At 38.8% G+C, this 13,916-nt stretch overlaps 1 protein-coding gene across 6 annotated transcripts in view; it reads right to left on the bottom strand.

Moving 5' to 3' along the window:
* WDFY3 (WD repeat and FYVE domain containing 3) overlaps positions 1-13,916 on the bottom strand; it is a 264,633-nt gene that overhangs the window by 21,696 nt on the left and 229,021 nt on the right. For all 6 annotated transcript variants that reach the window (XM_049709048.1, XM_033416011.2, XM_049709050.1 and 3 more), the window contains 7 exons: positions 13,028-13,082; positions 12,650-12,769; positions 10,686-10,803; positions 9,523-9,629; positions 7,838-7,991; positions 2,369-2,460; positions 1,932-2,144 (listed from right to left, as the gene is read on the bottom strand). In XM_049709048.1, the coding sequence (XP_049565005.1) occupies positions 1,932-2,144; positions 2,369-2,460; positions 7,838-7,991; positions 9,523-9,629; positions 10,686-10,803; positions 12,650-12,769; positions 13,028-13,082 (859 nt within the window). The remainder of the gene's footprint in view (positions 1-1,931; positions 2,145-2,368; positions 2,461-7,837; positions 7,992-9,522; positions 9,630-10,685; positions 10,804-12,649; positions 12,770-13,027; positions 13,083-13,916) is intronic.

The raw sequence follows: 13,916 nt of genomic DNA, 5'->3' as shown, positions 1-13,916 counted from the left end.
TCTGGGAAGATCCCACACGCCGCGGAGCGGCTAGGCCCATGAGCCATGGCTGCTGGGCCTGCGTGCCTGGAGCCTGTGCTCTGCAATGGGAGAGGCCGCAGCAGTGAGAGGCCCGCGTACCGCAAAAAAAAAAAAAAGAAAAAAAAATACCATAGATCATCAAAATAGGCAGACTCTTTTTTGATGGACAACTGATATTTGAAGAAGTTATCTGTAAAACCTTAGATGAAATGAGATTTAAGATGACTACAACACCATCACACTCTGTGAATTTGACATTCTGGATTTCCAGGAGAAGTAATAGAAAAAAATGCTTTGTATAGAGAAAGATATACATTTTAGGCTCCCAAAACTTTAAACATATAACTCCCATTTTATCTACATACAGGGCTTAGGATCAGGGTTCTGCTATTTCTCATAAATGATAATAATGAGATAAGACTCTGAAGTTCTATAAAAAGACTCACATACTTTAAAGCATGTTCATGAAAGAACATTTACCGAAGAACTTTACAAGGACCTGAGGACAGAGCAGGCCAGGCTAGCGTATATAAGGATATATCAATATGGTGATCACAAAGCTTAGCTGTTTCTAGGATGGTTACACTTGGAAGTACTCTCTATTAGTTCCTGTAATGTCCTACAAATATGTTAGTATCCTAACTCTTCTATCTCCCAGACTATTTGTCTCTTAAACTCAAAAGTGGAACAAAAATCCTGCAACAGTGCATGTGTCTAGATTTTTTTGTTCAGAGTATTTGTTTCCCAGAAGGTATGAAACACGGTTCCCGCACTTGTAACCCTCAAAAAATGGCTAAGGTTCTTCTGCTATGATTAGAGTTTATCAACAAGCATTTCACTTTAAAAGTAAACATGGTTCCTGCATTGGGGAATCAGATTACACTGTAAGTGGTACAGTTACAGGGTGTCCCGCTGTCTATCATGGCTTTTCCACGAACAAAGACTTGCCATTGTTCTGTGTTTCCAACTGTCAACCCCGGAAACCTCAAAGTTGGTTAACCTAAGAAAAGGGATTCCAGGAGAGATGTCTGAAGCAGGAACAAAGAAGGGTAGCCAGGGCCAAAATGCAGAGGCCAGGGCACTAGGGAAAAGGTGGTGGTCTAAACGGGCGGCAGAGCTAGCCTTCTCCACTGTGCTGCAGTTTCTTCTGGTGCACCCTGCCCTCCTGGTGTGCCTGAGACAATGAGGATGGAGGAAGGGACGAACTCCCTTAACAGAGGTTCGCTCATTGCCCAAGGTGAGAGATCTACAGCATCTGGGTGCTGAGAGGGTCTGGGTCTTCCTCGCCAGGTTCCAGATAGTGGTTGGAGCAGCTGGTGCAGGGCCGGGCCTAGGCGTTACCATGGTGTGCACTCTCACACCCCAGCACCTGTCAGACCTACACCAATAATCAAATCCAAACCGCTCCTATCTGTCTGTTCCCTGAACCACTGTGAGAGCTTCCTGCTCCTCATCTGGCTCCCCTACAGCATGTGCATGTGTAAGATTGTGACCAGAGGGATCTCTAAAGTCTAAATATGACTTTATATGACAATGCTTAAAGTCAGCATTGGTTTTTTACTGGCCGTGGGATGAAACCCCATCTCTGTGTATCCTGTGGCCTCCAAGGCCACATCTGCTTCCCTGACCATGCTCTTCCCGTCTTCCTGCCAGGAATTGTGTGGGTAAGCACTAGCCTGTGAGGAAAACTGCTCTTTGACCAGCAAAGTTTCTGTTTATCTAGACTGTAAAAGGGAGGACAAAGTAATAATCTAGGGACCTACTGAAACTATTGGGTGATATTTATGGTTCTTAATTAAAAACTCTGTCTAAACTTAATTATTATATGGTCATCTACCATCTATAGAAATATTACAGAGCTTAAAAAAATGTAACAGAAAATATCAGTGATAAGGAAAAAACATCCATACCTGTTTAGGGATCTGACCAAAGTTATTAATGAACCCTATGGTGGCTGTCTCCTTTAGTGGGTCATTTATGTTGTAGATATCCACTTGACCCTCGTAAAAAAGATGATGGAAGACATTTACAGCTTCTACTGCAGCAGGACCTTGCTGTTTATAGCCGAAGATTAAGTCAATCCACTCATGCAGATGGGCACTCACATAGTCACATTCCAAAGCCTGTAATTTCAAAACACAGGTTCAGTCGCTGGCTGGCTTTTATTACTTCCTTAGAAAATAAAAGAATTCATCAGTGGTCTATAGGAACCAGAATAACTAAAATTCATACGAACAACATTAGTAACTTAAACACATGGGGGATACATTGCTCAAGGTCTTCTCTTTGTACTGTGGTCAGTGACCCAGTGAGATCTCAGTTCAACTGTAGAGCGTACTGCCATTACCTCACGGTGCACTCGGATGAATTCTCGTGGGTCCCCTTTTGCCCAGGGTGGAAGGATAACATCTCCAAGCTTGGTGCCATTTTGTTTACAACCTGTGTAATTGGATATATTAAAAAGAAAATAAAAGAATGAGAAAAATAGTAAAGTAACAGAGAAATAGTGGGTTAGTTTCATTACCAGGACTATAAAATTTTACCACAGAAAGGACCCTCAGAGATATCTACTCTGGTATTTCCCCAAGACGACTCCTCCGAGCACTCCCTCAGAGAAATTAACTGAGTGTCAGCAAAACTGAGGGGCTCCCGCTGTCAAATGACTTCAGGGAATGCTGAGCTATGCAAGCTTAAACATGTTTCTTTCCTGCAAGACTCCTTGGAGGCACTGCTCTTCTCTAGGAAGGACATTAGATACAACATTTCTGAAACTTAATTGAGGACAGGAATGAAACATTTTATGGGTCTACTGTTTTGAGTTTGGAAAAACTGCTCAAATCAATTTTTAAGCCCCTTAAGACCACTCATTTGTAAGACCATTAGCAATTTCTCAAAAACTGTTCATTTAGGCTTTTCCAGAATGCTTTAAGCTTGGTGAGTCAATAGCAGTTACCTAGTACTGAATTTCTTGTCTGGTCTGCCATTCACATGGAAGAGGTTATTGAAAGGATATCTAACTCCTCAGCCATTTTCAGTCTGAATGCTCTCTTGGCTTAAGGGAAAATAAAAGTACCACAGTCTCCTAGAAATATTTGCAATACATGTGTTCACTCATATTTCTGATTCTTAAATTCTTGAGAGAGCTCTGTAGAACCCACATGTATTTTGCTGTAAGGATTCTCATTAATAAAATAAAATAAAATCTGAAACAATATAACTTTTGGCTGTTATATCATTTAACAGAAAAAAAATTGGGGGAAGACTATGTGGCTACGGGGGGAGTTTTAATAATTTATAACAAAGTAATATTTATTCCACGTAAACTGTTATTTTAAGTCATAGCCAGATAATCTCTAAAATATTAAAGAAACCGTTTGCTATGAAATCTATTGACAACAAAACACATTAAATGGGACTGGCATCTGAGGAAATAGGTTTTTTCCTTCTTTTCGAAATAACATCAAAAAGTTAATTTTAGCTTACAGAGTTTTCCTAGGCACAAATCAGACGGTCACTGTAAAAAAATGACTCTATAAATAATGTTGACTCATTAGCTTAATGGCAGATGGTTAGATAAAAAGCTGAATTATAAATTTTCATAGGGAAGTATAATTGTTCACATTTTAGAACACAAAAGGCAGTTTCCAAGTAAGGGCCAGTAAAAATATTTCCTTTAGAAATAATCTTGTTTTCATCATTGCAATTTGATGGCTTCTTTACAATGTGATATAAGTGAGAGATACAAAAATCAGTTTATTGTTTAAAGGAATGTCTTGACTTAGTTGGAAAAATTACCATATAACTTAAAAAAAAATAAAACAATCAAGTTATTACAGCCCCTCCCCTCTCTCTCAGGCCCTTACCCCACCTTCCTTGAAATGCCCTCTAGGCCTACAAGAATAAGAAGCAAGTAATAATTTTTTTTGATAAAAAGAAGCAAGTAATAATCCCCAGGCTACCTGAGATATAATCTACTTTTCAAAATTTTGCTCATAATCCCTAAATACTGTGTGATATAAGTTTATTTTACCAGCACTATCTATAATTTAAAAATGTCATTTAAAGGGAACAGTCTGTAGAAAAGTCTTGGTCTGATTCTGCTACTCTGCAGTTCCCCTCCATGTATATCCAAGGGTACAAAGATAAGAAGACCAGACAAAAAAACCTAATTGCTCCAGAGCCAGGGGAAAAAACCTAAGTGCTTTCTTTTATATCATTTACCATCTTTTCTGGGTGGAGAGATCAACAGTGTTTTGTTTGATTTTCTTTATATTGAGGTAAAGTTCACATAACATAAAATCAACCTTTTTTTTTTTTTTCCTGTATGCGGGCCTCTCACTGTTGTGGCCTCTCCCGTTGTGGAGCACAGGCTCCGGATGCGCAAGCTCAGCGGCCACGGCTCACGGCCCCAGCCGCTCTGCGGCATGTGGGATCTTCCCCAGGGAAGCCCAAAATCAACCATTTTAAAGTGAACAATTCAGTGGCATTTCGTACGTTCACAATATTGTGCAACTACCATTTCTATCTAGTCCTAAAACATTTTCATCACATCAAAAAGAAATCTTAGGGCTTCCCTGGTGGCGCAGTGGTTGAGGGTCCGCCTGCCGATGCAGGGGACAGGGGTTTGTGCCCCAGTCCGGGAAGATCCCACATGCCGCGGAGCAGCTGGGCCCGTGAGCCATGGCCGCTGGGCCTGTGCGTCCGGAGCCTGTGCTCCGCAATGGGAGAGGCCGCAACAGTGAGAGGCCCGCGTACCACAAAAAAAAAAAAAAGAAATCTTAAAAGAATCAAACAGTTGTTCCCCATTCCTCCCCACCCCTGCTCCCATTCCCTGGTAACCACCAATCTGTGTTCTGTCTCTCTAGATTTACCTATTCTGGACATTCCATGTAAGTGGAAATCATACATTATGTGACCTTTTGTGTCTGGCTTCTTTTACTTGGTGCAATGTTTTTGAGGTTCATCCATGTTGTAGCATTTATCATTATTTCATACCATTTTATGGCTGAATAATATTCCATTATATGTATATTCCACAATTTGTTTATCCATTGATAGGTATGTGGGCTGTTTCTGCCATCTGGCTATTCTGAATAATGCTGCAATGAATGTGCATGTACAGGTCTTTGTTTAAGTCCCTGTTTTCAGTTCTTCTGGACAGTTCTTGGAGTGGATTTGCTTGGTCATATGGCAATTCAACATTTCCTACCAAACTGCTTCCCACAGTGCCAAACCATTTTACATTCTGACAAGAAACATACAAAGGTTCTACTTTCTCCATATCCTCACTAGCCCTTGTCATCTTCTGTTTGTGTGCTTTTTTTTCATCACAGCCACCCTAGTGAATGTGAAGTGGTACCTCACTGTGGTTTTGACATGCATTTCCTTAATGACTAATGATCTTTTCGTATGCTTATTGGCCATTTGTATAACTTCTTTTGAGAAATGGCTATTCAGGTCTTTTGCCCTTTTGCTTAACCTATTGCTGTTAAGTTGTAAGAGTTCTTTATATTCTGAATATTAGACCCTTATAAGATACATCATTTGCAAATATTTTCTCGCATTCTGTAGGTTTTCTTCATAATGCCCTTGGATGCAGAAGTTTTAAATTTTGATAAAGTCCAATTTATCTTTTTTTGTTGCTTTTGCTTATGCTGTTGATCCAAATCCAAGATCATGAGGATTTACCCCTATGTTTTCTTTTGAGTTTTATAGCTTTAGCTCTTACATGCAAATAGTGTTTTTTAACATGTGTGATTTCAAGGAGGGAAGATGAAGGTGAGCATGACAAACATACATGACCTTTCTTTTATTTACTTATTTAAAAATAGATGATTTGGTTGGGTTTGTAAGTAGTCTGGCTAGAACATTTCTGCGACATAGATTATTATAACGGACTGTTTCTGGAATATTGAGGGTATCTCTTTCTTTCTGCACCTCTCCGTTATCTGTCTCTTTGAAAGTGATGTCCTTAGGGAAGAAAGTAGCATTCTCCAAAGGTGAATTATAAGTGAACATAATAAAACACTAACGTGCATTCATATTCAAATGCTGTGCACACATTTGTTGTTTTTCCCTGTTCACCATCTACTCTATTTCTTTGAGGAACTGCCACTCCCTTCGACTCTAAGTGTTAGAACTTGATGTCTTTAGCTGCTCAAGGGTGAGCTCCAGGCCCAATCAGAGGTAATGAGACTCAGTTTCAGGCCTTTTGCTGGGGTTATTGAGAGTCTTACTGCCTTTCCTATTGCACCTAGACCTACAATTTCACAAGGTTCAAGCTGCTGATGAACAATTAAATAAATAAAAATTATATTACAAAGAAAAAACACTCAAATATATTGGATATGAATATTCCTTGAATTTTCCATTAATGAATTTTATGAGGTAGTATAGTAATGGTTTATATGTTGAACTCTTAAATACAGTATGATACAGAGCATGAAAAAAGTATGAAAACAGAACAATATCTGGCACTAATATTCTAAAGTGAAACAACGGAATTTTGATATGTCGTAAAAATAAATATTCAGAAACATAGATCAGCAAACTGTCTTCCAAGAAACTGTAGCCAAGGTCAAATCTACTTCCTGAAACTGCTGGACAATATAAAGAGAGAAGAGTACCGAGGAAATTTCTCTCCTTTTTATAAGTGTTGATTTGGTTCTGTTTTTCTAGAAAATAGTACCCTAACAGGATGAAGAAAGGGATTTACCTAAAGTTATTCTGAAATTCTAACTTTAAATTTTATTAGCATGTAAGCTGAGAATGCTTCAGGCAATACAAAAGATTTAAACAATACATGAAAAATATGGATATGCCACTCTTGGCTGTGAGTTTCAATCATATTAATTTTCAAACAAAATTTCACCTCACCTTTGTTTTCACTGAAATAAATAATGATATTCTGACCATTAGATGTAATTTGTTAATTCTTAATTTTTCTCCAAACTATAGGTTTGAAACAGCTTATTTGGGGGCATAAATCTATTTTCCTTTGTTATATTTACTCTCATACACCCAGTTGTAATTAGCAGCAGCTAAACTCACAAGGAAATAGAAACCAAGCAGGAACCTGCAAGGCCTTCCCAAGAACAATACTCCCTTGCCCCCCAACATGTCCCCTGCCTCTTGTTTGCAGAAAAGCTTTAGCCTCCTAGGCCTACCCCAAGTTCCAAAGAGTAAATTTAATCAGAGAAGTAAGAAAATGCAGAAACAAAGGAAAACACTCAAGCAAGACAAAATAATATTAGTTTAGCCATAGAGCAAAGTCAAGGATCTTTAGTTCCTCCTCAAGGGCTACAGACAATATCCTGAGCCATGTCCTTGAGCTGTTTTGCAGATACTAAAACCCCTACCAGGTGGACAAAGTTAACTACACCAGCACACAGACCCCAGACCAGTTGGAACCAGAAGGTTGATGACTGATATTCCCGAAACATCACCCTGTTACCCTCACTGTCAACCAATCGTAGACTTGTGCACAAGCTGAATGCATATCATGTGACCCTCTCCCTCACACTTTTTAAAAACCCTCCTCTGAAAGCCATCACTGGGAAGTTCAGGCCTTTTCAGCATGAGCTGCCCATTCTCCTTGCTTGGCCCTGCAATAAGTGCTGTCCTTTCCCTTCACCATGACCAACCCAGTGTCAGTAGATTGGCTTTGCTGCATGTTGGGTGAGTGGATCCAAGTTTGGTCTGGAAACAAAATCTTTTCTTGTCAGTGTGTACTACAGACAATCGTCAGAAAACTGACTTATTTCTGTTGGTCTTTTCCTGGCTAACGATCCTAAGATAGTGCCATAGTGCTACATACCTAGATCAAAGTTGTTGGAATTGAACAGGAATTCTGGTAAGTAAAAAAATTCTGGGATAAGTTCCTTTACATCTGCCATGTTGTGCTTTGATGCTGAATACCAGGCCTCGCGTACACTGTGAAACATCCGGTCAGCCAGGTCAAAATGGCCTCCCTGTGGGCAGAACGAGAAGGCACCTTTCTGTTAGAGAACCACTCCCACCTCACAGCTTCCAAGTTCAAGGGCTTGAAACCCAAGTAAATATGTTTGATGACAACTCAATTTCCCATCATCCTATGTTAAATACACAAAATTTTAAATAATCACAGAAAGAAAATTAATCTAATTCTTTTCGGGGTACTCCTTACCAAGGGTGCTCTTGCTCTGTATCAAAGTGAAATCCAAGTACAAAGACTTTAAAAAGTCATTAAAAAAAAAGATCAGTTTTTAGAGAGGGCAAGACTATAAGGAAATTGAGGAGTTCCTCCATTGTTTGATAATGCTCTCCTAAAAAAAAAAGATTCTAATGTAGCCATCTACAGTTGGAAATATTCAGTTTATATATGTATTTGACTAATTTTATAAATTAACATGACATTCAGGTTCTCACACCAATGAGAATTAAGTGGAGAACTCGGAAGGTGATCAAAAAGTTATAGATTGATAAAACAAATTTAAATAGAAAAGGGATTTCTTTTGCTTACACAGCCTCACAGATAACACCACTCCCTTCCTCAGTCCAACTCCCTATGCTGCGTTTGAGTGAATACAGTGTGTTTGTCTTTACAATGACGTTCACTGTGTAAAAATGCTGAAGTCCATACAATGGCCACCAAGGCCTACCACCATCTGGCCCCTGCTACCTCTCTGACCTCATCCCCTATTGCTTTCCCCTGCAGTCACTCTGCTCCAGACATACTGGCTTCCTTGCTGTTCCTCAAGCATCTCAGGGATATGCCTGACTCAGGGCCCCTCATAGGCCGTTCTCTCTGCCTGGAACATACTTTCTCCAGATATCTGCACCAGTAACTCCCTCACCTCCTTCAAGTTTCTGTTCAGATATCACCTTTTCAAGGAGACCTACTCTGACCATCATGTCCTCCTCCACCTCCCATTCCTGTACTTCCCATTCCGCTTCCCTGACCTACATTTTTCTGATAGCACTTATCACATTCTGAAACATTTTACAATATACTTATTTTGTTTGTCTGTCTCCCTCAACTAAAATATATAAATTCCATAAGGCAGGACTTTTGTCTTTATTCACTGATATCTCTAAGCACCTAGACCAGTGCCTGGAATACAGTAAGTATTCAACAAATATTTGCTGAATAAATGAAAGAGAATGTGGAGAAAGGCAATTATAATACAGAAGACAGCAAATGAGCTAGACAGTATTACTCTTTTTTAAATGTTTGTTGAATTCAACCAGTTAAGGCTGAATTCCATATACCTGGCTGGAAAGCATATGTTACTTGCTTATTTGACTAAAGGACCCTGGCACTTGTTTAGTGTAAACAAATTCTAGTTTATTTATCAATTTTGGTCCAGTGAAATTCCACTTTCACTATGTTTTGACTACTTTTGTGACTAAAAACTTCACAGGGCTTCTTGTCAGGCAAGGTAACAACATTAAAGAAAAAAGCAACAATCTTAAATAAAAGGCTTGAATAAAATGCAAAAATTCTAAACTTAAGAGTTTTACCTGTAGCCTTAGGAATATCTGTGTGAAGGGCTCCATCCTTACTAGGTACGAAGCCACAATCATTGCAGATGAATAGTGTGTCCCATAGTGGTAGGCTGGAGTTTCTCCTTGCCAAGAAAATTAAAGCATAATTGAAAATGAAAGAGTAATATGAAAAATAAAATTTGCATTCATCAATAGACTTGAAAATGCTAACGTATGTGATAACTGTGACACTAAGTGCAATTAGCACTGGCATTTGCAGCATGAAAACTTTATGATGACACTGCAACCTCTCACTTATATGTTTGGCAGTTATCCAGTTTAGTATAATTCTGTGCCTTTCCCCCAAACTGAGCACATCTAGCAATTCATGTTTTGAGGCTAACTGTAACAGGTAATCCTTAATAGCAAACCATCTTTGACTAAAGCAAGATAATGAGCAACTTTTTATTAGGTTCTAGCTTTGCAACAGTATAAATTTCTCTAAATTGTTGTCTTCGAATATTATGCAATTTTTATTACATAGTCTCCTTGCAGGAAAAAGAAAGGATTCCACACAGGGAATATAGTTAGGCTTAGTTTTTTTCTCTTTTGTTTGTTTTGCCTGTTTGAAGGGGATACATGATAAACATTAAACATAAAAAAACATAAGTAGGTAAACTGTAGTATTTTAGAAGGTAATCAACTATAATTTTTTAATGCAAAAGGTTTCTAAAAAGTGCCTCAATAAAATTAAAAGAACCTATAATGGAAAACAATCTGAAAAAACTGAATGACTGAATCACTTTGCTGTACACCTGAAACACTGTAAATCAACTATACTTCAATAAAAAAAATTAAAAGAGTCAATAAAGGAAAGTTTAGTTTCTGGCCTAAATACGATTAGAGATAATGGCATATTATGATGGGAAATTTCTACCCTAGACAAAGCAGACATACTTTGCTTTCTGCCAGTACCTGACAAGCTACCTAAAAAATGCCTTCTAAGCATGGCCATCAGTTGGCATGCAAAACCTCATTCTTCTACTCTGATAGTTGTGTATTAAGTGTGCATACGCAACATATATAGATATAATGATATATAAGCAATCTGGGGAAAGATGGAAGGGCATCAGACCGCTAAATAATGGCTTACTTTTGAAACTTGGGTACAAAGTCCCATGACAGGAAAAGTTACTTACCATTAGGATCTTCCCAGTCTTTATATCGCTTCTTATACTGAGCTAATCGTTCATCTGTCTGTGCTCCCATTGGCTTAGCCAGGTTTCTAAATGTCTTGGGATTAGTAAGATCTACCTCCTAAAATACAAAACGAAACCCAATTCCAAATTACTATACATCCTCTATTCTCATCAAGGTAGACACAGTGGCTATAGCAATGATGATCTGTAAATGTGCTAGTATCTATGGGGTCACACCAGCAGAACTGGACTCCAAGACAATGCCATGCACCTACTGGTTATCCATATTTTATGGACAGGCACATGGCAGTTTGTTAATTGGTTTGGCTTGAAGACAACTGTTTTGGAAATTAAGTGTTCACAGAGGAAGGCACTCAGGATCCAGGTTTGGAGATGAGGAATAAGAGGGAAAACTGTTCCCAGTCTTGGCAAGGGCACAGCAGGAGACTGTGGACACAAAAGCTCCAATTCATCTTTATCCTCTGTCACCCACATAACTGGAGGATCAAATCTCCTTTTTGTTCTCTTCCCCTCTCCCCCATTTCACTCCAACTTCACTTCTGAGCATTTTCTTCCTAGAGGTGAAAGGGAAGTGAAATAAACTAGAGCACTCAGTAATTTGTTCACCTCCAAAAGACAACATCATACCAGATCAAGTGACTCCAAATGAGATGGTTTCTTTCAGTCTACCAGAGATTATTTTAAAAGCTCATTTCTAGCTGACCTAATTCATGTATTTAAAAGGAAACCAAAATTTACCTCCTGAGGGTTTTAAAAGTAGAAATTTGAAGTACATACCCATGGGATACGTAATTTGTGTCATTTCTATAGGGCATCATGGCCCACCAATTTTGCCAACTTATATTTTAAAAGTCTTGAACAGGAGAAACTGATCCACATTACCAATATAAGTCAAGTTAGTATTTGTCCTCTGAAAATCTACATGTAAAATACCTCATTCATACTTTTTTTGGTTATTTCAACAAAGATTAAAAGTATTTACTAAGAACCGGGCATTGCTCTAGAGCAGCGGTCCCCAACCTTTTTGGCACCAGGGACCGTTTTCATGGAAGACAATTTTTCCAAGGCCCGGTGGGGGGGAGGATGGTTTTGGGATGATTCAAGCGCATTACATTTATTGTGCACTTTACTTCTATTATTATTACATCAGCTCCACCTCAGATCATCAGGCATCAGATCCTGGGGGCTGGGGACCCCTTCTCTAGAGGTTGGAACTTAAGAGCTACATAAGATAGTCTTTGTTTTTAAGGACCTCATAGTTGAGTACGGTCAGACAAAAATCATGACTACAACATGCTGTAAAAGAAAGCAGCATGATACAGCTACAAGGCAGTGTGGGAACAGAGGAAGAAGGAAGAGGACAGAAGGCTCCCCGGAGGTATACTGGAGTGTGTCCTGCAGGATGAAATACAGCTAGCCAGAGGAACCTGTCAGCGGGAGAGAAGATGGGCATGGGCATGGGGAGAAGTGCAGGCAGGGAGAGCAGCACAGGCAGAGCTGCTGAGAGAGAACGGGGTAGCCCAGGACAGCGGTTCTCGAAGCACAGGAGGGAGATCTACGTATCAGCTACTTTGTGAAGGGTGCTATACCGAGGTTTTAAAATTCTCTCCAAATTGTGATGATGATTTATGCAATAATTTAAAACTGAGGAATGACTCAATTAGATTTGTTCCTGCTGGCTGCAGTGTAGAGGACAGTGACATCCTCCAGTGGATACAAATTTATTAGCACTTTAGGAAATTCAATAGATATCATGAATCCAAGAAGTTCATCAAGTATCCAAACTTTGTACAAGTCTAAGCTAAAGCTCTTCTCATCTTCTTGGGAGTAAGTCCCCTTTGAGAACTTAAACTATAAAGCATATAAATCATTTCAGCCACTGCATTATCTTTTAATTACTTTCGAGAATGTGTTCCACTTTCACAAAATGATTTGAAATTTACCTCTGAGTCGTAATCTGCAAGGATCCAGGGGAAGACAGGATACTGCATGAGGTCATTATATGATCTGCCAGCCAAAGTGTTCAAGTGCATCAAATACTGAAAGTTGCTGATTTCACCTCTCTTGGGAAAGATAAATAGATTCATTTTAAAGCAATCAAATATTTCTGCTACATTCAATTTTAAAAATTTATATGCAAAATGAGGTAAAGGATAATTTCTTGCAGATTTCAGAATAAAGCATTTTTTTCCCTTAAAAACAAAAACAAAACTTTTTTTCTATGGTATATATTTTATAAATTATTAAAGTACTTTTAACTGTATGACTTATACTTTCTAGCTACAAATTACGAAGGAAGCTTACATTTTCATTGAACTTACCTCCCATCTCTGAGTCACAGACTTCTCTCCAACCAGAGTGCTAAGCAACCCAGATCTAAAAATGATAAATAATAAATTGTAGGCAACATAACTTTAAAAATATGTGTAATTACAAAGCTGAAAATTTTAAGTCAATGGTCCACGAATTTTTCAAACTATGGAGGACAACCTATTAGTGGGTCATGAAATCAGTTTAGGGGGTTGTGAACAGCATTTTGAATTATGAAATAACAGAATCAAATTGAAGAAAATAGAAAACATTGGAAGGCACTACATGCAGGAAGGAAAAATCTCTTCTGTGAATTTTATTGTACTATTTGTAACTAAGTTTGTGTGAGTTGGGATGCAATGTAGTATTTTTTTTTTTTTTTTTTGCGTTACGCGGGCCTCTCACTGTTGTGGCCCCTCCCATCGCAGAGCACAGGCTCCAGACGCACAGGCCCAGTGGCCATGGCCCACGGGCCCAGCCGCTCCGTGGCACGTGGGATCCTCCCGGACCGGGGCACGAACCCATGTCCCCTGCATTGGCAGGCGGATTCTCAACCACTGCACCACCAGGGAAGCCCACAATGTAGTATTTTTTACCGTGGGTTACAGAAAATGAGTTTGAAAAACATTGATCTAGTTCAACTTTCTAACCTTCACAATAATTTCTATATAAACTGATCTAAAGACATTAAATTGCAATAACTGATAAGAGTATACAATATTTTGTACATAGTAGGTGCACAGTACATTTCCTAAAAGAGGTGTTGAAAAAGTGAATGAAAATATAAATATTTTATGACAGGAAAGTCACTGCTGTTCAGAAAATTATAGAACATTTTCTATAGCAGATTTTCTAGAATGCTATAAAACCTTAAGGTTATAATATTGATAATTATTAATC

This window comes from Orcinus orca, chromosome 4, assembly GCF_937001465.1.
Source record: "Orcinus orca chromosome 4, mOrcOrc1.1, whole genome shotgun sequence".
Lineage (NCBI taxonomy): Eukaryota > Metazoa > Chordata > Mammalia > Artiodactyla > Delphinidae > Orcinus > Orcinus orca.
This window is presented reverse-complemented; position numbering and strand designations above follow the sequence as displayed.